The sequence below is a fragment of the Zalophus californianus genome, chromosome 17, assembly GCF_009762305.2.
Source record: "Zalophus californianus isolate mZalCal1 chromosome 17, mZalCal1.pri.v2, whole genome shotgun sequence".
Taxonomy (NCBI): Eukaryota; Metazoa; Chordata; class Mammalia; order Carnivora; family Otariidae; genus Zalophus; species Zalophus californianus.
Window position 1 is genome coordinate 51,502,037 of NC_045611.1, and position 23,886 is coordinate 51,525,922.

Genomic DNA, 23,886 nt, shown 5'->3' on the forward strand with positions numbered 1-23,886 from the left:
ACTGCTGTCATGACCACAGATGTTTAAAAATAATTTGTAGGAAGGGCGAAAGAAAAAAAGCAGTGGTTTTTTGGTGGTTGTTGTTCTGTTTGGGTTTTTTAGGTGCCACTGCCTTATCAGTGGTAGAGAACGCAGACCGCAGTCATTCAGAAAGGAAGGCAGTGCCATGTGAGAGAAGAGAGGTGAGGGGAAGGGCAGAGGTGACCCGTAAGTACGGTCTAGTGCCTCACAGCTGTCAGCGCATAGTCTGGCGAGAAAACCCATCCTGGTGAGGCACTGCTCCACTCTTCAGTCTGACAAATGGGCATAACCCTAAATCCGCCTCATCGGACAACAGGGATTAAACAAAGGCCCGGCCCCTGTTGTGCCTTCATCATTTTTGATTAAGAGCTTTACATGTGTCACAATCCCATTAAATCTTCATAGCGCCCTCGTGAGAGCAGATCTTATTATGATCGTCCATTGTCATCTTAGGATATTGACTGTTGGACAGGCTGTCATTTGTCCAGGGTCACCAAACCTAGTAAGTGTCTTAAGTGTTGCCCAACGCAGTCAGATTTCAATTACAGCAGAGCCTTGTACAACACAGATTTGAAATGTGCAGGTCCACTTACGAATTTTTTTTTTTTTTATAAATACAGTACAGTACTGTAAAATGTATTTTTTCTTCCCTGTGATTTTGTTAATAACATTTCCTTTTCTCTACCTTACTTTATTTTAAGAATACAGTATGTAATAGATAGAACACGAATATTTGTTAACCAACTGTTTCTGTTACCACTAAGGTTTCCGGTTAGCAGTAGGCTATTAGTAGTGAAGTTTTTGGAGAATCAAAGTTATATGTGGATTGTCGAGTTCACGGGGGGTCAGTGCCTCTAAACCTCTGTTGTTCAAAGTTTGACTATATTAGCATCACCAATTAATGGCATTATGTCCATTTTACAAATCTGAATTTCACAAGAGCCCTGTGACATTTCCTTATCCCACTTTGGCAGATGGGAACCTGAGGCCCCTGAGAGCAGACTGTAATAATGGGCAGCATTGTCAACGAGACCTGCCTGGTTGTTTGCTTTGCAGCCCTATGTCTTCCCCACCCCCGGCATTAGCCTGTGTTTGAGCTGCTCTTGGGCCCCCAGCCCAGCTGCAGTTCTTGTTCAGCGCCTCCCATCTTTTCTCCTACTGTCAGACCACAGTCACGGGAATGTCCTGTGCCATCTTCCCTCGGTGAGAGCCGTTGGCAGAGAGCAGCAGATGCCCAGAGTCAAGGTCATGTGCCACTCAAGTGCTGGGCTAGAGAAAAGCCCCTGTCTCCCTGCTGCTTGTGACCAGGCAGGGTGAGTGTGAATGCAGAGGGCTCTGTCAGAACCGCTCTGTGAGTAGAGGGTGCGGTTGGCAACGCTGAGAGAGAAGGGGCCCTGCGGCAGGGGGCTGTGGATCTCTCTGCTTGCCCTCTACATAATTGTCCCTGCGTTTTAGAATTTCCTTGACATCTTCTTTTTGTAAGTTACATACAGTCTTTGCATACTAGGCAAAATGTTCTACTTCAAAGGTGAGAGTCAAGCTTAGGAATCACTTGACATTTTTTAGAGGAGAATCAGGTATTTGGCTGGACAAGAGTCTGACTGAGTGGTTGGCATTATTCTAAACTGGTGGGCTCTGGGGTGGGGAGCCAAATCCATTTGAAGTGATTTTTATTTTGTGAACTAGCGTGTCTCCTATCTTGTCTCTGCTCCTAGGGAGGGGGGGTATAGCATTGAGATTATGAATGTGATGACCTTTGAGTCCATTGTGACACTGAGCCTCTCTGTCCCAAGACTCAGTTTCCCACTTCTAGAATGGGGTGGGAACAGTTGTACCTTACCTCCTTCTGTTTTGTTTTTACATAGCGGAGTGTATTCTGAATATAGGATATTAAAGAATTTTTTTAAGGTTTTATTTTTAAGTAATCTCCACACCCAATGTGGGGCTTGAACTCACGACCCCGAGATCAGGAGTCGCACACTCCATTGACTCAGCCGGCCAGGTGCCCCTGTAGGATTTTTTTTTTTTTTAACCTAAATTAGGGTGGTTTTTGTTTTGTTTTTTGTTTTTTTAAGATTTATTTATCTTTTGGGAGGGGCGCAGAGGGAGACTCTTTCAAGCAGACGCCCTGCCAAGTGAGGAGCCTGACATGGGGCTCAATCCCACAACCCATGAGATTGTGTGTGACCTGAGCTGAAACCAAGAGTCGGATGCCCAACCAACTGAGCCACCCAGGCGCCCCTGACTAAAACCTGCTTAAACATAATTTTAATAGATGAATAATATTCCAACCTGTCCATATGTTTTATGTAACCATCCTACCATCTGATACTATTTCCAGATTTTCTGTCGTATAAATAACACGGCAGTGACCATTTATACATAATTCAGTCACTGGCCAAAAGGCATGGCCCTTTGTAAAGATCCTCTGTACCACATTTTCTTATGGTTTACTGAGCATTTACCCTCCCATCAGAGCTCAGTGACAGAGCAGTTCCCTCTGCCTTCTTGCTTAGGTGAGTAATCTTGGCCTTTAATTTGGTAGTTAAAAAACGGCATCTTGTTTTCAGGTCATTTCTGAGAAATAGCACTCCCTTCCCCACCCCACCCCCCCAATAACTTGCATGCGGCTGCTTCAAATTCTTTTCAGAAGAGGGTGAGATGTAAATAATAAGAGACAGCTTTCTTTTTCTGTTTTGAGCTGTTATGTGATGAGGTCCCACACCACGTTTCACTGGAGAGGTGAAAGGGTGGCCAGGACTTGGAGCTCAGAAGGGGCATTTCAGAGCAAGTCTTCAGGGGAAGCCACTCCAGTGGTGAGGCTCTCTGGAGAGTGAGATCAGAGTACTGTGTGGCCATGGTGACAGTCGTGACAGTCAGGAATTATGAGTGTGCCCTCTGTGGATGGCAGGACCTGGCGCTGTCTGGATCGCTTCTGGGTCCCCAGCACAGGCTCAGCAAGGGGGTGTGAGGGTGGAGTGCAGGTGCTCAGGAAATGTTTGTGGATGAAAAAATGAATGAATGAATATGTGCACACACCTACTTGTAAGTTTCTGTGGTTAAAGAGTGAAGTAAAAGAAGGGGCAAGTAATGTGGAACTGAGCTGAACAGATGACCAGGCACCTCAAAAGGCAGGAGGCTGCAAGAGCCAAACTCACAGTGACTTGCCTGAAACGTTCCTGCCTTCCCGAATCCAGCTCTGTCCCTCCTTGGAGCTTCATGCCTGGGGGCTGGCTTTTCTGCACCTTTAGCCCTCAGATACGGCCTTGATTTTTTTGTTTTTTGTTTTTTTTAAAGATTTTGTTTATTTATTTGACTGAGAGAAAGAGGGAGAGAACACAAGCAGGGGGAGCAGCAGGCAAAGGGAGAAGCAGGCTCTCCACGGAGCAGGGAGCCCGATGTAGGGCTCGAACCCAGGACCCTGGGATCATGACCTGAGCCGCTGAAGGCAGATGCTTAACCGACTGAGCCACCCAGGCACCCCTGGCCTTGAAAGCCAGATTTCATCTCGTTTCCCTCTTGAGGACACACTTGGTGCACTGTGTATGTCTTTTTGTTTCTTGCTGGACTTTCCAGATCTGCCATGTTTGTAAATACATGGTAAGGAACAGATCCATCCTGGTTATGTTGAGAACTATATTCTGAATAGAAGAGCAGGCCTGGTAAGGGTGGGTGAGGATCCTGTGTCAGTTGTCATGAGCCCTCCGCCCCCTCATGTGTGACTGGTGTCCGTCGTTTGCCCGAGTGGACATTTTCTCAGTGCCCACTATGGGGCATGCCCTGTGCTAGGCATTAAGTAGAGAATAGTGAAAAAAGCAGATATGGTTTCTGTCCCACGAGCACAAAAATCCAGCAGAGGAGACAAATCCCGTCCTTGTACAGTGAATTTACACAAATTACTGTAAGATCACACCCTGAGATCCGAGCATTGGTGGAAAGAGGGTGGGGGGGTGTGTGTGTGTGCAGAGAGTATCAGGATTTCTCAGAGCCGAGTCACTGGGGCCTCCAGAACTTGTGGCTGTGTTAGTGATGGTAACAGTTAAGTGGGGATTTCGACACGAAGTAGGTCAGTTTCTCCGAGGGCGAGCAAACTGGGTTTATGGAGGTTGTGGAAGGGCAGCGGCTCTGGAGCTCTGTCGTTTACCTGGTGCACTCGCTGCACCTGGCGCTGTCCGGGCTGCTTTGCGGGGACACTACTTCACTTAGTCCTTAAACCCCGTAAGGGAAGTGCTCTTATGATTCCCATTTTACAGAGGAGGCTCAAGGATGTTGTCACAGGCCCAAGGTCATATAGTAAGTGGAAAAATTGGGATCCAGCCCAGGCAGTTTGGCTCCAGTGCTGTGGTCCTTACTGCTGCTGCCTGCCAATTTCAAAGCTCCCTTGGCTTTGAAGCAGCACATGGATGTGCCAAGGGTGAGAGTGTGCCAAGGGTGAGAGTGTGCCCAGGGTCAGTGTTCAGGCCTGGTGGCCAGTGGGGATGAGATGGTTCCACCCAGTGAGACCGCCCCATTCCATCCAGTAATGCTCCCTCAGAGCACCTTTGCTGGTTCCCACCTTTTGTTATTCTGTATGTAATTTTGTCACCTTCCCTAAGTGCTCTGAGAGGGCAGTGTGTGTGTTTTTGCTTTCCCCTGTCCAGCTCAGGGCCTGGCACAAAATTGGTGCTCATTACTTATTTATATATTTGTTTTTATTGAGATGTACTTGACCTATAACACTATATTTCAGGTTACAACATAATGATTCGATATTTGTATACACTGTGAAATCATCACAATAATTCTAGTTATTACCATCCTTGGTATGTATTTATTGGAAAGAGCAATTGACCAAACATGAGACCTCATGTTTTGCCTTAAAAGATAGGCTTTGTGGGGCGGGGGTGCCTGGATGGCTTGGTTATGTTGAGCATTGGGCTCTTAATTTTGGGTCAGGTCATGATCTCAGGGTTGTGAGATCCGAGCCCTGCTCAGTGCAGAGTCTGCTTAAGACTCTCTTCCTCTCCGGGCGCCTGGGTGGCTCAGATGGTTAAGCGTCTGCCTTCGGCTCAGGTCATGGTCCGAGGGTCCTGGGATCGAGCCCCACGGGTCCTGGGATTGAGCCCCGCATCGGGTTCCCTGCTCCGCGGAAAGCCTGCCTCTCCCTCTCCCACGCCCCCTGCTTGTGTTTCCTCTCTCGCTGTGTCTCTCTCTGTCAAATACATAAATAAAATCCTTAAAAAAAAAAAAAAAGACTCTCTCCCTCTCCTGTTGCCCCTCCCCCTACTCGAGCACTTGCACTCCCTCTGTCTCTTTGTCAAATAAACAAATAAATACAATCTTAAAAAAAAAAAAAAGGCTATAGGGTAGGAGGAAAACCCTTTTTTTTTGTTTGGAAGTATATGTGAGCCAAGAGTCGAGCCAGGTTCCAGGCCATTCTCAGAGATAATGACAGCTTGGAGAGAATGGTTCTGTGGGAGGTTAGAAAGAACCAGAGAGATTGGAGGAAGGGTGTCAGGTACAGAGAAGCTTTAGGTGTCAGTCAGGCATATGAATAGGTTTTTGTGTAGATTTGTTTTTTTCCCCCTCAGTTGAGGACAGCAATTGATTTGGGGCTAATTTGCAACATTAACTTCATTTTCTCACCTATAAATGTGCTATTTTTTTTTTTCGGGTGGCTTTACTGATTATGCTAAATATAATTCCAGTATTTAAATGTAATAAATTTGTAGAGAGAAATACAGTGATTAATAGTACTGCATTCCGGGGCGCCTGGGTGGCTCAGTTGTTAAGCATCTGCTTTCGGCTCAGGTCGTGATCCCAGGGTCTGGGATCGAGCCCCACATTGGGCTCCCTGCTCAGTGGGAAGTCTGCTTCTCCCTCTCCCACTCCCCCTGCTTGTGTTCCCTCTCTCTCTGTCTCTCTCTCATCAAACAAGTAAAAATAAAATCTTAAAAAAATAAGTAAATAAATAAATAATAGTGCTGCTTTCCAGATTTCTGTTACAACACGAATCTGATACTCTGATTCAGTTTAAATTTGAATTTGAGTGTTAATTTCTTTGTTTTTTTCCCAGAATAGTAGTATATTCGCATGTACATTGTTTTTCTTCTGACAGATGAAAAGGTGCTTGGTTTCTCCTTTTTCGAAGTTTGCCTTTTTCCATTACACGGGCAAGTCCTGAACTTGGGCAGAGACACTAGCCTATCATCTGTAGCGATGAATGTCATTCCCTTAGACTTTAACAACCTAGTTAATTAAAAGGTTCAGATGAAGTTAATCAAGTTTGGAACTCTAATTTTGTGCAGTGTTTTGATACTATGCGATGAGTCATCTTTTGGCAGAGTAGCTCTCCATCCCTGACAATATTTGATCTTAATGGAACAATTTTATAATCTGGAAACTGGTGAAGAGGTGCTCTTCAGAAGTGCAGTGTCAACAGTGGTGGGGGTGGAGGTATGCGTGCGTGTGTGTAGCTGACTGGCTCTTTGGGAGGGGTAAGAAGCAGAACAAAGAGGAGAATTTAATAAGCAAGAGCTCGTTAGGGGATAGGGTCAGTTCTGGGGCTGCTGCCTGTCCAGGACATGGGCTTCTCCCTGTCCCCCACGACCCCTGCTGACTGGAATGCTGACATTTGAAAAAGAGTGAAAAATATAGCTTCTGTTTGCTTTGCTGCAAGTAAGTGGCCGGACTGACTGGCCCCCTTCCCAGAGGCCCTGCGAGGACTTCAGATGTGGTCAGCGAGGTATCTGGACGGTGCCAGCCTGCCGGCCCCCGGCCAGCCGGCCTGCACCCGGACCGGGCAAGGGGCCCAGAGAGACAGCAGGGCCAGCTGCTGGCTGCCTTCGTCCTCCGCCTTTTCGTGCCGTCTTCTTCTTTCTGAGGTGAAGCTGCTCTTACACACTGAAGACCGATGGGCGAGGTTTCGGACAGCCTCTGCCTCCACTTCTCACCCGCTGAACTAGCAACTGAAAATTAATGGACCAGTTGGGAGAGGGCAGGGCCCATCTGGAAAATGCATCTCACAAAAATGTGGTTGAATAGGAGTCTTCCTGAGGTTAGGGGCAAAGAGCCAGACCACTTGGAATCCTTGGGGCTGCATTCCTGGTTGTCTTAGCATTTCTCCTGGATTTGATTAGGGTTAAGAAACACTGATTCTGAAGCCAGATCTGAGTTGGCATTTCTGCTCCACTGCTTATTATGGACAGTTACATTGAACAAGCCACTTCATCTCTTTGAACTTCAGTTTCTTCATCAATAAAGTGGGGACAGTCATACCTCCCTCACCAGGTCATTGAGGATGAGCATTAATGCACATAAAATGTTGAGAATAGTGCCTGGCACATTGTAGGCACTGTTTTCCGATTATTATAATGGTTTGAGCTTTGTTCCAAGAGCTAGCTTTATTTTCTAACCAAAAGATGACAAGCTTTGTGGTGGAGCTGGAAAAATGGTCCTCTCTCCTCTCCGTCCCTCGTGACAGTTGGTGCTTCTGTTGCAGTGACACAGAAATGAGAGGATCGCCTGGAGACAGCCAGCACGGGCTCCTGCTGCCCACCACCCTGGCTGCTGGAAATCAAGCAGCCTCACTCATTTTTCCCACACGGTGGCCACTGGGCCATGGATTGTGCGGTTCGAGCGGCTTGCACTTGGCATGGCTTCTGTCATTGCTCAGGTGACACTGATAACTCTTTCTGGGTCTGTCCTTGTGTCCTCTCAGGAGTGATTGACAGGAATAACGATGACATTCGATACAGTCTGCTCAGAGTATCCTCTCTTCTGGCCTGACTAGCACATTTCCAGATTCCTTTGTCTTCATAGGACATTGTTGAAAAAGAGTCTTGGTCTAAACAGGGATTGATGGTCCCTGTTTTAGTCTTTTCTCCACCCTGCCCCCAAATGCTTATTACTTGATTGCATTTATTTACTCCAAGTTGGAATCCCAGCAACACATCTGATGAGTTAGAAGTGAGGCTTAGGTGATGGCAGATTGGTGTTAGCCAGCATCCGAATTGTCATCAGCTCTGAGTTGGCTGCCAAGTGGTCAGGTAGCATTAAAGATTCTAGGAGCTGTGTTCTTCTTTTTTTCTTTTTTTAAAGATTGTATTTATTAGAGAGAGCGGGGTTGGGGGGGCGGGGGGGAGGAACAGAGGGAGAGGGACAAGCAGACTCCACGCTGAGTGCAGAGCCCCATGCGGGGCTCGATCCCACAACCCCAAGATCATGACCCAAGTCGAAATCAAGAGTCAGACACTCAACTGACTGAGCCACCCAGGTGCCCTGGAGCTGTGTTCTTGAAAAGAGGAAAGTAACATCCCCAGACAACAAAACAGATATTTTGGAGTCGTTTTTTGATGTGCGGAGGTTGCCAGAGAGATGCAGACCGTTGGGGGGGGGGGGGGTTAAGGGGCCGGGGCTGTCTCTGAGAAAAGCCCAGCCCAGGGCAGGTTGTGTCTTCTTTTCCCTAAACGGGCCTTCCTGGAGCACTTGACAACCCATTTATGAGCTCCTCTCGGGCTTGAGGGGGCCATCTGCTGTGGTTCCTGAATCCTCCCTCTGCCCCCACCCCCATTGCCTTCACCGGAGCAGGCTGGCCACTCCCTGCAGCCCCTGGCCTGCCGGGCCTGCAGTGAGTGCTTGGCCATCGTACCGGTGAATGAATGAATTCCTGCTGCTTAGCCAGTGGTTCTCAACCCAGGCCGCTCATCACCGAAACAATCTGAGTCTTAAGAAAACAAGTCGAAGGACAGATTCCTTAGTCGAGGGTGGCTTCCAAATCCTTGGATTTTTATTTTTATTTTTTTTTTTTTTTAAAGATTTATTTATTTGACAGAGAGAGACCCATCGAGAGCGGGAACACAAGCAGGGGAAGTGGGAGAGGAGAAGCAGGCTTCCCTCTGAGCAGGGAGCCTGATGCAGGGCTCGATCCCAGGACCCCTGGGATATCATGACCTGAGCCGAAGGCAGACGCTTAACGACTGAGCCACCCAGATGCCCCCAAATCCTTGGATTTTTAAAGAGCCTCACAGCAGTTGGGTCACTTTTCAGTCCATCTTAATTTTTAGGGAAGAGCCCCTTGTACTGATGGAGAGTATAATTTGTTGAATAAGTTCTCTTTTCCATCAGCAGTTGTCAATGAGACTTAAAAGGAAGTACTTTTTTAAAACTGGGAAGCCCCCTCTGGGCATGAGCTGCTGTCCCAGAACACCCGGCCCTGTCTGTGTCTACCCAAGCTCTGAAGCAGCAGTGTCAGGTGGGAGGGGCATTGCCCTAGAGATGGGGCTCCAGGCCGGCTGTGCGCCCATCTTGGGGAGCTTGCGGGGAAGAAGGATACCATCCACCCAGCATGCAGTGAACATCGTGGACAGGGTGTGCTGGCATTAGAAGGTGCTGGTATTTTCATCAGTCTTAGGCTCCTGCCTGTGTCTTTTTGTTGGGGTTAAAAATTCAAACCTTGTTAGGGTCTCATTACACAGAAGCTCTAATTTGCCGCCATCATCTGAACCTTTCCCCTGGTTCACAAGCAAAATTAAACATTCATTTTTAGAGGTTGACATAATTATTGTACTGAGGGAGGTTTTGTTTGTAATGACCTGCCTGTCTGATGAGTCTGAGCATTTGGCTGGCCTTTCTGGCTGAAGCAGCCCTTTGAACTGATGCCTAGAATGCATGCCTCCCACTCCAGACCTGTCTTCTGGGTCATAATTGGGTCTTTTCCCTCTGCTTGAGGCTTCTCCCCTACTTCCCCTGCCCCCAAATTCACACATTCAAACCAAGTCAACTTGGTTACTACTTCCTTGGGGAGTCCTTAACTGACACCACCCCACCAAGGATGTCAGATCTTCTGTTACACTATTGTGGCACTCATCACAGTAATTTTAGTCATTTTTGTAATCACTGATTGCCTCTATGTTTGCAAATGAAAAGTAGATTATCTTTCACTTGGCTCTCATTTTGATTAACGTACCACTTTCTGTGTTTACGTTCTCAACATCCATAAGCATTTGTTATGAAAAGACTTGGTTTTGGAGGTGCCTGGGTAGCTCAGTGGCTGAGTGTCTGACTCTTTGATTTCAGCTTGAGTCATGATCTCAGGGTCGGGCGATTGGGCCCCACGTTGGGGCCTAAGCATGGAACCTGCTTGTCCCTCTCCCTCTTGCTCCCTGCTTGCTCTTGCTCTCTCTCTCTGTCTCTTTCTCTGAAATAAATAGAATCTTAAAAAAAAAAAAAAAAGACTTGGTTTTTAACCTACCTTCTTTGCCTTTCTTAGTGCTCTTGAAGTTCCGCACAGATAAAGGAAGAGATCCTAGTTCTGATACCTTTGGGGAAGATTCTGAGTTGTTGCTCCAGATTCGAAACGACGTGCTTGACTCCCTGGGTGTTAGTCCTGACCTGCTTCCCGAAGACTTCGTCAGGTTAGTCTCGGTGTTTATCACAGGTTAGCCTGGTTTGATAAATGTCTGCTTTCAGTATTTGCTTTAATTTGGGCAGATCCCTTATTAAGAGCAAAAGCCCTGAGGAGAGCCTCCTTCACCGCATTCTGCCTATTCCCATCGACCTCTGATATAGCACCAGTATGTGAAAAGGAAAGAGAGGTGCAGGTTATCTTTCGTCATAGATCATTTATATTCACATGGCTGAAAATTCAAGGTAATGTAAAATCTATATACACCACTCTATACCTTTCTCTTTTCAGTTTACATTATCTTTTGGGGATATTTCCAGATCAGTACATAGATTCCTCCTTTGTTTCTGTTGCTGTATAGTATTTCAACATGGGAGCACTATAATTTATTGAACCTGTCCTGTACAGATTCAGGTTGTGGCCAGGCTTTTGTTACCACGTAGTATATGACCATGTGCATATCATTTTGTATGTGTCCAGGTATAACTGCAGGATTCATTACTAGAAAGGGAGTGGCTAGGTCAGAAGATAGTGATTTTATCATTTGGTAGATATAACCCCATTGCCCTCCAGTGATTGCTTACCACTTTATACCACCAGCAGCAAGGGCATCCGTGTTCCCAGCGTCCTCGCCCTTGGATCCTGGGATGCCTTCGCCCTAGGTGACCAGTCTTTTGCTCTCATCCTTGGCAGGTTTAGGATTTAATTGGAGAGGTCCAGATGGTGACTGTGTCAGGAACCCCTTTCCAGGCAGTTCTGGGATCCTCTCACTCTGAGTGTCTTTGGAGGGTAACCAGAAGGCCTCCAGTTGTAGCACTAGTGAGGATGGCTGTATTGAGTTTATTGAGCAGCAGTTATGTCTCAGGCATCGTGGTGGTTGTCTTATGTACATGGTCTCTCTTCACAACAACCATTTTATAGGTGAGGAAAAGGTAAGTCAAAGCTCAGAGAAAGAGGCGCCTGGGAGGCTCAGTTGGTTAAGCGTCTGCCTTCGGCTCACGTCCTGATCTCAGGGTCCTGGGATTGAGCCCCGTGTCAGGCTCCCCGCTCAGTAGGGAGTCTGCTTCTCCCTCTCCTTCTGCCCCCCACCCCCCACTCGTGCTCTCTCTCTCCCTCTCAAATAAATAAATAAATAAATAAATAAATAATCTTAAAAGGAAAAGAAAAAGGAAGAAAACTCAAGAGACTAGTCCAAGGTTATACAGCTAATAACAATAGTACCACATACTGAGGATGTTCTGTGCTTTACCTATACAGCCACATTTTCTTTTCTTTTTTTTTTTTTTAAGATTTTATGTATTTATTTGACAGAGAGAGAGCACAAGTAGGCAGAGCAGCAGGTAGAGGCAGAGGGAGAAGCAGACTCCCCGCAGAGCAGGGAGCCCAGTGTGGGGCTTGATCCCAGGAGCCCGGGATCATGACCTGAGCCGAAGGCAGACGCTTAACCAACTAAGCCACCCAGGCGCCCCAGCCACATTTTTTTTTTTTAAGATTTTATTTATTTATTTGAGAGCATGAGGGCAGAGGGAGAGGGACAAGCAGACTCCCCACTGAGTGGGGAGCCCAACTCGGGGCTTCGTCCCAGGACCCCAAGATCATGACCCGAGCCGAAGGCAGACACTTAACTGACTGAGCCCCCCAGGCGCCCCCTGTACCGCCACATTTAATTGTCACAATAATCCCGTGAAGTGTGCATTATTATTTTTTTATTATTGTATTTGTTATTACTTTCCCATTAAGTTAAATGAAGACACTAATGCTCAGAAAGATGTAATCACTTACTCAAGGTTTTAGGTTATAGCCAGCCAAGATCTCACCCAGGTCTTAACCACACTGCTGCCTTGGTTTCTTTTCAACAGTAAAGTAAGTCAGCGTCCCTGCCCGTCCTAGTCCCTCCTTAACTTCACTTGTATCTGGGAACCTCATTTAGACGCTACCAAAGCCCGACCAGTTTAGGCCCAGCAGTGGGCCTTGAACAACCTGCCAAGCCATCAGCCAAAAAGAGGCAGCATTTCACAGGGTACTTTTGTAAGTTAGCACTGTGTGGTCAGGGGCTAATAATACTGCCGGCTGGAATGGGGTCCCTGTGTCCTGCTAACAGCCAGACATCCGTCTGTTGGTGGCGGAAGGACACTGTGTGAGAAGCAAGTGGTGTCTGCCCTGTGCTTCATGGCGGGAGGAGGGGCTGGGCCACGCAGAGCCCCCAGGCATGCCTGGTGCCTGGTGCCAGGCTGTGAGTAGGCAGCTTAGTGAACTAATTTGGGCATCTTGAGTGAAGAACGGCTTGCCTGTGCATTGCAGGCCTCACGTCCCCAGAAGGAAAAAGCCGTAACCTAACTAGCTGCCGGCTGGTTTTCTCTCCAGAGTGTTTTCTTTCCGTGCCCACCCTCTTTGCGGAAACTGCTTTCCCTTGTCCAGGTCCTCATGTGCTCAGGCACTTCCGCTCTGTTGCCCTTTAAGTGAGAGGTGTTTGGTGGCCTCGTGGAGTGTCTGTGGATAGATAGGTGGAGATAAGGCCCGTGACGGGATCGGGATGCTGGCAAGGAAATGAGCTGCTGTCTGGCAGCTGAGCTACCCTCACAAACTGCCCGCGGCCGGCTCTGAACAGGGTGTGCCCACTTGAGTCAGGAAAACTGTGCGCAAGTCTTCATTCCCCTCATCTGTCTGTGATCTCACTGTCCTTTATATAAGGTTCTTTATTCTCTTTCAGAGAGTTTTATTGCTTTTCTGATTGTGAAAGTAACAGCTACCCATTTCCAGAAAGTGTTAAAAGGAAGAAAAAGATCACCCATAGTCCCACCATTGAGAAGTGGCCACTGCTAATGTTTCAGGGTTTCACCTCACAGACATCTCTATTTACTATTTATTCATATTTTTTTCTCTTTATTTTTATTCATTTATTTTTTTAAAGATTTTATTTATTTATTTGACAGAGAGATAGAGCAGGAACACAAGCAAGGGGGAGTGGGAGAGGGAGAAGCAGGTCTCCTGCCAAGCAGGGAGCCCGATGTGGGGCTCGATCCCAGGACCCTGGGATCATGACCTGAGCCAAAGGCAGACGCCCAACGACTGAGCCACCCAGGCGCCCTTTTTTTCTCTTTTTAAATATCAAAATGAGATCATGCTTACTATATGATAGCCTTATTTTTTCAGCATATCATGGGTCTGTTTGCAGCAAAAATACAAATTCATAGCCTCATTTGTGCTTCATGTTTCATTGTTTCATTAGGTGGTAATTTACTCTTAACCATTATGTTGGTGGGTATGTAAGTTGTTGATACTTTTTCACTATTGTAAACATTTATGATGAGCATTCTTAATTTGTGTATGTAATATAACTTAGTGTTTAATTTTTCTTTAATTTGGCAAAATACACACAATATAAAATGTAGCATTTTAACTTTTTTTTTTTTTTTTAATTTTTAAGTAATCTCTGCACCCAATGTGGGGCTCGAATTTACAACCACGAGATTAAGAGTCTCATGCTCTACCCCCTAAGCCAGCCAGGCACCCCCTTTTTTTTAGATTGATTTATTTTAGAGGGAGAGCCTGGAGGGAGGGGCAGAGGGAGAGAGAGAGTCCTGAAGCCGACTCCCCGCTGAGCACAGAACTCAATCCTGGGCTTGGTCTCACCACCTGGAGACCATGATCTGAGCTGAAACCAACAGTCGGCTCCTTAGCCAACTGCACCACCCAGGCACCCCTAAACCATTCTTAAATGTACACTTGAGGGCACCTGGCTGGCTTAGTTGATGGAGTGTGCAACTCTTGATCTCAGGATTATGAGTTTGTACCCCACGTTGAGTATAGAGATTACTAAAAAATAAAATCTTTAGGGGCACCTGGGTGGCTCAGTTGTTAAGTGTCTGCCTTCAGCTTGGGTCATCTGGGATCGAGCCCCGCATTGGGTTCCTTGCTCTGCAGGAAGCCTGTTTCTCCCTCTCCCACTCCCCCTGCTTGTGTTCCCTCTCTCACTGTGTCTCTCTGTCAAATACATAAATAAAAATCTTAAAAAAAATAAAATCTTTTAAAAAAACACGTACAATTCATCAGCATTAAGTTTATTCACATTGTTGTGAAGACATTACTGCTGTCCATTTCCAGAACTTTTTCATCATCCTAAACTGAAAATCTGCCCATTAAACACTAACTTCCCATTCTGTCTTCCCCCAGCCTCTGGTAACCTCTATTCTGCTTTCTAGCTCTGTGAATTTAATTATTCTAGGTATTTCGTGTAACCAGAATCCTACCTTATTTATCCTTTTGTAAAGTTGCTGTTTTTAAATTACAGAAATAGTATGCGTGTTATGGAAAAATCTGATACAGTACAAAATAAATTCAGAGATGAAAATGAAAATCACTCATAATTCCATTACCCAGAGAAAACCACTGACCCTTTGGTATTATATCTTCTTACACATTTTCTGTCTTAGCATATGTAAAATCAACAAAATCCTTTGTAGTTTTTTTTTTTTAAAGACCCATATAATTGTTCACAAGGGTGGTGGGAAAAGGTGCAGTCTTTTTAGGAAGCAGTTTGGAAATATTTATCAGGAGTCATTACAGTGTTCTGTCTTGGGCCCAGTCATTCTCCTTGATAATGAGAATATACCCTGAAGAAAGAATATGAACAAGTATTTCTGTACAAAAGATATTCAGGGGGCGTATGGATGGCTCAGTGGGTTAAGCATCAGACTCTTGATCTCAGGGTCATGAGTTTGAGCCCTCCATTGGGCTCCATACTGGTGTGGAGCTAAATAAATAAATATTTATTATCATATTTAAAAGCAAAATTGGAAAGGCATTAAAGAGTTAATGACACCGGACAATGCACAGTTTGAAAATTACGTTTATTGTGAAAAGTGCCAAGCATACAGAAAAATGAAAAGAATCATACAGTAATGAATACACTCAGCTAGATTCAATTGCTAATATTTTGCTTTTTGTTTTGGGGGGAGGGACGTACTGATGACATGATGCATAAGGATGCATCCAAGTTCATCGCTTGGATTTGGTTCTGTGTCTATTTTAATCTAGGAGTTGGCAAACTATAGCTTGCCACCTGTTTTTGTAAATAAAGTTTTATTCCACACCTACTCATTTATGTATTATCTGTGACAGCTTTTCCAGAATTTTTACAACTCTGTAACAGCAGCCTTAAGGAGTTTAAACAGGGGGGGCGCGCCTGGGTGGCTCAGTCAGTTGGGCGCCTGCCTTCGGCTCAGGTCATGATCCCAGGGTCCTGGGATCGAGCCCCGCAAAGGGCTCCCTGCTCAGTGGGAAGCCTGCTTCTCCCTCTCCCACTCCCCCTGCTTGTGTTCCCTCTCTCGCCATGTCTCTGTCAAATAAATAAATAAAATCTTTAAAAAAAAAAAAAAAAGTTTAAACAGGGACCGTTATGGTGCATAAAGCCAAAAAAAATTTACTGTCACTTTGCAGAGAAAGTTTTCCAATTCACAATCTTGAACAATTTAGCACTTTTTTTTAAGAGTCTGGGCCAGGTCAATTGTAGAACGTCCTGTATTCTGGATTCATCTGATTGTTTCTTCACTTGGTGCTTGTTTTGTCTTCATCTCGGGGTCGTGAGTTTGAGCCCCACGTTGGGGGTAGGGATGATATACATACATATATACATAAGAGATGACATAAAGTTTTAAAAATAATAATAAAATCTTTTTTAAAAAACTTATATGCAGGCTGCCTGAGTGGCTCAGTCGGTTAAGTGTCTGCCGTTGGCTCAGATGGTTGGGCTTCTGCCTTCAGCTCAGGTCATGATCCCAGGGTCCTGGGATCAAGCCTCATGTTGGGCTCCCAGCTCAGCTGAGAGTCTGCTTTTGCCTCTCCCCCTGCATGTGCTCTCTCTGTCTCTCTCAAATGAATAAATAAAAAATCTTAAAAAAAAAGTCACTTATGGATTGTTTCCCTCTCTGCTTTTTTTCTTTTCCCCCTTCCCATATGTTCATCTGTTTTCTTTCTTAAATTCCACATATGAGGATGCCTGGGTGGCTCATTCGTGAAGTGTCTGCCTTCGGCTCAGGTCATGATCCCAGGGTCCTGGGATCGAGCCCCACATCGGGCTCCCTGCTCAGCGGGAAGCCTGCTTCTCCCTCTCACACTCCCCCTGCTGTGTTCCTTCTTTTGCTGTGTCTCTCTCTGTCAAATAAATAAATAAAATCTTTGGGGAAAAAAATTTCCACATATGAGTGAGATCATATGGTATTTGTCTTTCTCTGGCTGACTTATTTCACTTAGCAGAATATACTCTAGCTCTGTCCGTGTCATTGCATATGGCAAGATACATTCTTTTTGATGGCTGAATAATATTCCATGGGGTGTGTGTGTGTGTGTGTGTGTGTGTGTGTGTGTGTGTGTGTGTGTGTGTGTGTGTGTGCGCGCGCACACACACCACATCTTCTTTACCCATCATCAGTTGATGGACGTTTGGGCTCTCTCCATAGTTTGGCTATTGTTGATAATACTACTGTAAGCATCGGGGTGCATGTACCCCTTCAAATCTGTAGTTTTGTATCCTTTGGGTAAATACCTAGTGGTACAATTACTAGATCAAAGGGTAGTTCTATTTTTAAACTTTTTGAAACCTCCAAACTCTTCTCCACAGTGGCTGCACCAGTTTGCATTCCCACCAACAGGGCAAGAGGGTTCCCCTTTCTTGAAATCCTCACCAACACCCGTTGTTTCTTCTGTTAATTTTAGCCATTCTGACAGGTGTGGTGAGGTGGTATCTCATCATGGTTTTGATTTATGTTTCCCTAATGATGAGTGATGTTGAGCATCTTTTCATATGTCTGTTAGCCAACTGGACATCTTTGGAAAAGTGTCTATTCATGTCTTCTGCCCATTTCTTAACTGGATTCTTTTTTGGGGGGGGTGTTGAGTTTGGTGTTAAATTCTTTATAGATTTTGGATACTAACCCTTTATTGGATGTGTCATTGGCAAATACCTTCTCCCATTCCATAGACTGCCTTTTAGTTTTGTTGTTTCCTTCGCTATGCAGAAGCTTTTTATCTTGAAGGAGTCCCAGTATTTTTGCTTTTGTTTCCTTTGCCTCTGGCAAGTATCTAGTAAGAAGTTGCTGTGGCTGAGGTCAGAGAGGTTTCTGCCTGTGTTCTCCTCTAGGATTTTGATGGTTTCCTCTCTCACGTTTAGGCCTTTTGTCCATTTTGAATTTATTTTTGTTTATGGTATTAGAAAGTGGTCCAGGGGCTCCTGGGTGGCTCAGTCCATTAAGTGTCTGCCTTTGCCTCAGGTCGTGATCCCGGGGTCCTGGAATGGAGCCCCACATTGGGCTCCTTGCTCATCGGGGAGTCTGCTTCTCCCTCTGCTCCTCCTCCCTGCTCCTGCTCGCTCTCACTCTTGCTCTATCTCTCACTCAAATAAGTAAATAATCTTTAAAAAAAAAAAAGTTCTATGTAGGGTCTCAATACAAGTCATTCATCAGATACATGATTCATAAAGTTTTTCTCCTATTCCATGGGTTGTCTTTTCATTCTCTTTGAAGTGAAAAGTATCCTTTGAAGTGCAAGTTTTTAATTTTTATGAAATACAGTTTATCTGTTTGTTTTTTTTTTCTTTTTTCACATGTACTTTCCCTAGGATAGTATTTAAGAAACCATTGCCTAATCCAAGGTCATGAAGTTTTATTGCTCTGTTTTGTAGTTTTAGCTATTACATTTAGGTCTGTGAGCCATTTTTGAGTCATCTTTTGTGCATGGTGTGAGGTAGGGGTTCGGCTTAATTCTTTTGCATGTGGAGACCCAATTGTCCAGTATTGTTTGTTAAAAAAATAAAAAAGGCCTTCTTCATTGAATGGTCTTGTTACCCTTGTCAAAAATCAATTGACCATATATGTATTTCTTTAGTTCTGGATTCTCATTTCTGTTTCACTGATATATATGTCTGTCCATGTAGATTCAAGTACCACAGTATCTTTTTTTTTTTAAAGATTTTATTTTTATTTATTCGAGAGAGAGAGAGAATGAAAGATAGAGAGCACGAGAGGGAAGAGGGTCAGAGGGAGAAGCAGACTCCCTGCTGAGCAGGGAGCCCGATGTGGGACTCGATCCCGGGACTCCAGGATCATGACCTGAGCCGAAGGCAGTCGCTTAACCAACTGAGCCACCCAGGCGCCCAGTACCACAGTATCTTGATTATGTTGTTTTGTAGCAGTATCAGCAGCTGTAGTAGTAAGTTGTAAAATTGGGACGTGTGAGTTCTTCAACTTTTTCCTTTCTGAGGAAGGATTCTTTTGACTAGTCTGGGTCTCTTGCATTCCCAGATGAATTTTTAGGATGTAGAAATTTGCATTTCTACGAAAAAGGCAGCAAGAATTTTGATTGGGATTATGCCAGATGTATAGATTAAATTTGGGGAGTATTGCCCCCTTAATGGTGTTAAGTGTACTGATCCGCAAACATGGGGTATCTTTCCATTTATTTACATCTTTTTTTTTTAACAATGTTTTGTCGTCTACAGAATATTAGTTTTACACAATAATTGTCAAATTATTCCTATATATTTTATTCTTTTGGGTGGTATTGTAAATGGAGGTCTTAATTTCATTTTCAGAATGTTCATTGCTAATGTATCAAAATGCAACTAATTTTTGTATATTAATCTTGTGTCCTGCAGCCCTGCTGAATAAATTTAATAGTTCGAATAATTTTTCTGTGGATTCCTTAGTATTTTCTATATACTAGATCATGTTATCTGTGAATATATATTGTTTCTTCCTTTCCAATCTGGCAGTCTTGTTTATTTTTCCTTCCTTAATTGCTTTGGCTAGAACCCCTAGTACAATGTCAAGAAGTGGTGAGAACAGACATCCTTGTCTTACTCCTTATCTTAGGAAGAAAGCTTTCAGTCTTTCACCATTAAGTATGGTGTTAGCTGTGGATTTTCATAGATGCCCTTTATCGGGTTGAAGAAATTCCCCTATGTTCCCAGTTTGTTGAGTATTTTTATCATGAAAAGGTGCTGGATTTTGTCACATGCTTTTTTTTTTTTCTCTGTCAGTTGAGATGATCATGTTTATGGTACCTTTATTTGTGTAAAATGGCAATACTGCATTGATTGATTTTTCAGATGTTACACCAACCTTGCATTCCTGGTTGTAAATCCCACTTAGTCACGGTGTATAATTCTTTCTGTATGTTCCTGGTTAGGTTCTCTAGCATTTTGTTGAGATAATATACTTTTTAAGAGCGGGGGGGAAGCAGAATATTAAATTGTATAGTATGATTGCACAGAATATAGGTATATTTTTTTAAAGGAAAAATATTTCCACATTTGATTATCTTTGAGTAGTGGGATTATGAGTGACTAGTTTTTCTTTGGTATAGTTCTCTATTTGTTTTATAGTTCTGTAAAGGAACTTGATAATCCAGAGGAAAAGTTACCTCTGTGGTTGCGCATATGGGAATGCTGGTCCCGCCACGGTGTGAGGAGATGGGCACCTTCACACACAGTTGGTGGGAGTTGAAATGGTAACGCTTTTCTGGAGGGCATTTTGCCCAATGTGTCAGGACCCAGAAATTCTATATTTAAGAATTTGCCATGAGGAATTACTGGACATCGGGGTGCCTGGGTGGCTCAGTCGCTTGGGCATCTGCCTTCAGCTCAGGTCATGATCCCAGGGATGGAGCCCCACATCAGGCACTCTGCTCAGCGGGGACCCTGCTTCTCCCTCTCCCTCTGCCTGCCTCTCCCCCTGCTTGTGCTCACTCGCTTGCTCTCTGTCTGTCAAATAAATAAAATTTTTTTTTTAAAAGGAATTATTGGACACCTATGCCAGGATGTATGCTTGCAATGTTGAACAGCTTAAATATCTACCAGTAGGGTACAGAGCAGAGTGAATAATGATTACTATTACTTGGGTTTTAAATTATATATGTTTAGGTATGTGCACTTTTAAAAAATTAGGAAGGATGTATACCACACTGGGAAGATTGGAGGTAGTCTTCTGGTAGGTGGGTTCCTTAGGGAAGCTTTCCCTTTAACTTCTCTGTGTTCTACTTTGTTCATTTAAAAAATACCTTCATGGGGCACTTGGGTGGCTCAGATGGTTAAACATCTGCCTTCAGCTCAGGTCATGATCCCAGGGTCCTGGGATCAAGCCCCACATCGGGCTCCTGGCTTAGCGGGGAGCCTGCTTCTCCCTCTCCCTCTGCCTCTCCCCCCTGCTCATGCTCTCTCTCTCTCTGTATCTCTGTGTCTCAAATGAATAAATAAAATCTTTAAAAAAATAAAAAAAATAAAAATAAATTATAAAAATAAAAAAATAAAAAATACCTCCATGTTTGGCAGAGCTCACTTCCTCTGGGGCAGTGGTGGCAGAGTGTTATACTGCCCAGGAGCGGTGATTTGGGGAGGCAGGTGACAGTATTAGCTAAGATTTGTCCTCTGTATGCCCCATCCTGGCCCACAAGGGTTGGTATCTATGTAAGTAGCAGAGACTTTTTGTGCCCCCCATGCTTCATTTCAGGCCCCAGATTTCCTATGCCTCCTACATGTTAACACAGGCCTTCTCCCTGACATTTGTCTGGGAATAGCAGATAGAACCCACTGCCCATTGTGGGTAAGAAGAGAATTGCGAGAATGTGACCGGGGCACTGAAACATCTGATATTTGTTGGACCTTATTTTTAGGAAGCACAGATATAGTCTTTACTTTAACTTAAACAAAAAAAATGTTGTGAAACAATTCCTGCCTGCCTTGCAAGGTTCAGAGGTCTTTCCCAACTAACCTCCTGGAGCAGATTTCATTTTCACGCCTTTGTGCCAGCATTAGCATTGCTATCTGAATTGACTCCTCCTGGTAGGAGATGTTTTCATCAGGCAAGCCCACTACTGACCTTTGTCACATGTCCTACAGCAGCCTTCCTGTTCTCCGGGCTCGATTTCATTTGTCTTCTCTTCTAGGTACTGCTTCTCCGAGATGGCCCCAGTGTGTGCAGTGGTTGGAGGGATCCTGGCCCAGGAAATTGTGAAGGTAAAGAGTCCCTTTGGAGCAGAAGACCGATGAGCCACCATGGCCTTGTCAGTGTGCCACCTGAGAGAACCCATGGCTGCCGTAGAGAGCTGCCTGTCCTAACGACTGATGAGTTACGTGGTGCTCATGATACTTGCCATGTAGTCTGCTTCTCAGAGCTCTGTGAAGTGCATACTATCATGATCACCATTTAAAGGCGGGGGGACACTGAGGCCCGGAGATGGGCTCCACAGCCTGTGCCCTTAACTTCTCCTTCATGCGGTTTTCTCTGTCCACGGCCATGGTATCAGAGCTTCCTCTTGTAATGCACACACCAAGGGTAGTTGTTCAGAAGGGGGCATTCAGTACCAGTAGAGCATGTGTACTGTCCCAGGAGCCCCGCAAGGCTCTATAGTGGGTGACCTGTGACCACATTAGGTTTGGTGTCATTGTCCCTCTCAGAAGGGAAATATTTCACTTGGAATATGTGGTGTAACCACATAACTAGCACAGCCAGCCTTTTGAGTCTCTTCTGGAACATTTCCGTGTCAGAATTACAGCATGTCCCCAAATACTTTCTTTGGGACTTTGATATTTGCCCAGAGACATCGAATCTGCCTTTTGTAGGTTCTCGACTGCTCCAGTAGGTTTGCAATGATGGTTTGTCCTTTTCTTTCATGGAGCAGACTCATGCCTAGTTAAATGATTTCCCATGCTCATTTACATGATGTGTTTGAGCTTAAGGGGAGCATTTGGAGATCCAGGTCTCACTACTTTGTCTTGAAGTCAGTAAATTTGTTCTGGAGACATTTGACTCAATTTGATAGTCCTACCATCTTTAAGGTTCTTTTTTTTCCTCTCTTCTTTCCTGATCCTTTTCTCTGGACCAAATTCTCTCCCTAAATCCAACTTTCTATATCCTAAGGAGTAGGGCGAGCCTCAGGGAGATTCAGAGGGAGAAGAAGAGAGGGATGTGATGGCCACACCTATGTCCTTGCTCACGCCTTCTGCTTCGTTAAGACTGTATTGTAGCTTATATGCCCAATCTGAGAAGTCAGTTGTGGCCGCCCAGGAGACTGTGTTGAGAAGGATTCTGAGGCCGCCTGTGGACAGACTCAGGAGGAAGGGGCGCTGTGATGGGAGAATCCTAAGGGCACAAAATCAGTTTTGTAGCCTACAGTGACAACAGCGGTAGCAAAACTTACTGAAATGCCTATGCAAGGATACACTTGTCTTTTCCTCACAACAGCCCTACGAGGTAGGACTGTTGTGAGCACCCCTGATTCATAAGGGAGGAGCCGCAGTGCAGAGAAGTGACGGAGCCAGGACCTGAGCCCAGGCAGTCTGCTCTCTGAGCCTGTGCCCTTCACCGCTCAGCCTCGTGCTGCAGACGTTGTCTCCGTAGAGCCGGGCGCTGTCTTTGTGCCTTCGGCTTCACTCGGGGCATCTCACCAAGAAGCTGCTCCCTGGGTATTTAATGTGGGATGGAGATTAGGAGTCGGGGCGGCTGGCCTTGACCCCATTGTTTGCAGTGGCTTCTCCGTGTCCCAGTCCTAACCTCTAATGCAGCCCCCTCCTTCCTGCCTGCTGGGGACAGCTGTTGCCCGCATCTTGTTTCTGTTTATCCCAGACAGCCAGAGTACTCTGCATTCTTGGTTGCTGGGTGTGTTTGGAATCTCCCCCTACCCCCATCTTGCTTGGGAAGCACTTTACCTTTTGCCCCGTGTTCAACCCATGGCCTGGTGTCTTGTCCCCACCACCCCCCACCCCTTACTTAACACGATTCAGCCTTCAGCCAGCTGACACCAGGGTCCCACAATCTGAAGGTTGTGGCACAGCCCCACTTCTCTCCTGAGCACCATCTGACCATCCATAATGAGTAAACATTAGGAGATGGAGGGCAAACGTAACTCTCTTCGCTCCGAATCCTCTTTGTTTTCTTCCTTCCATCATTCCAAACACCACATATTCCATCCACATGCCCTGTCCTGTCATGCTTCCGTAGGTGTCCTCCTCCTCTTGTCTCCGCTAGGCCTCCCTGTCTACAGTGTAGCGGTGATGGTAGCAGCAGCAGTGCTGCTGGGTCCCATTGTGTCATGTCCTGTAACTTGGGTTCTGGGGTCTGGGAGTTCTAACTGTGGGCTCTTGGGCCCTTCCACCTGGCTGAGTGCTTGGGGTCCTCAGATCGTGGTAAGGGATCCCTGGCTCCTCTCAGTCATGGCAGCTCCCACTTTTTGAGAATTTGTTATGTGCCAGACGCATTCCAAGCTTGATTGCATCTCATGTTCCCCAAAAACGGTAGCAGGCACGTGCAGTTGCCATTTTGCATGTAAGCCCAGAGAAGCAGGCCTCTGTCTTAACTGTGCCTCAGACTCCTGATACCTGGCACAGAGTAGATGCTCTAGAAGTTTTCCATGGACGGATGGCTGAATAACCACTTGAAGGAGGTATAATTCCCATTTTACAGAGGAAGAAACAGGTTGAGATTGACGCT

General features: G+C 45.4%; 1 protein-coding gene across 3 annotated transcripts in view; it reads left to right on the forward strand.

Moving 5' to 3' along the window:
* The window catches only part of SAE1 (SUMO1 activating enzyme subunit 1), a 76,952-nt gene that overhangs the window by 51,144 nt on the left and 1,922 nt on the right, over positions 1–23,886 (forward strand). For 2 of the 3 annotated variants that reach the window (XM_027619899.2, XM_027619900.2), the window contains exons 7-8: positions 10,271–10,415; positions 21,344–21,413. In XM_027619899.2, the coding sequence (XP_027475700.1) occupies positions 10,271–10,415; positions 21,344–21,413 (215 nt within the window). The remainder of the gene's footprint in view (positions 1–10,270; positions 10,416–21,343; positions 21,414–23,886) is intronic. The other variant, XM_027619901.2, reaches the window with a different exon arrangement.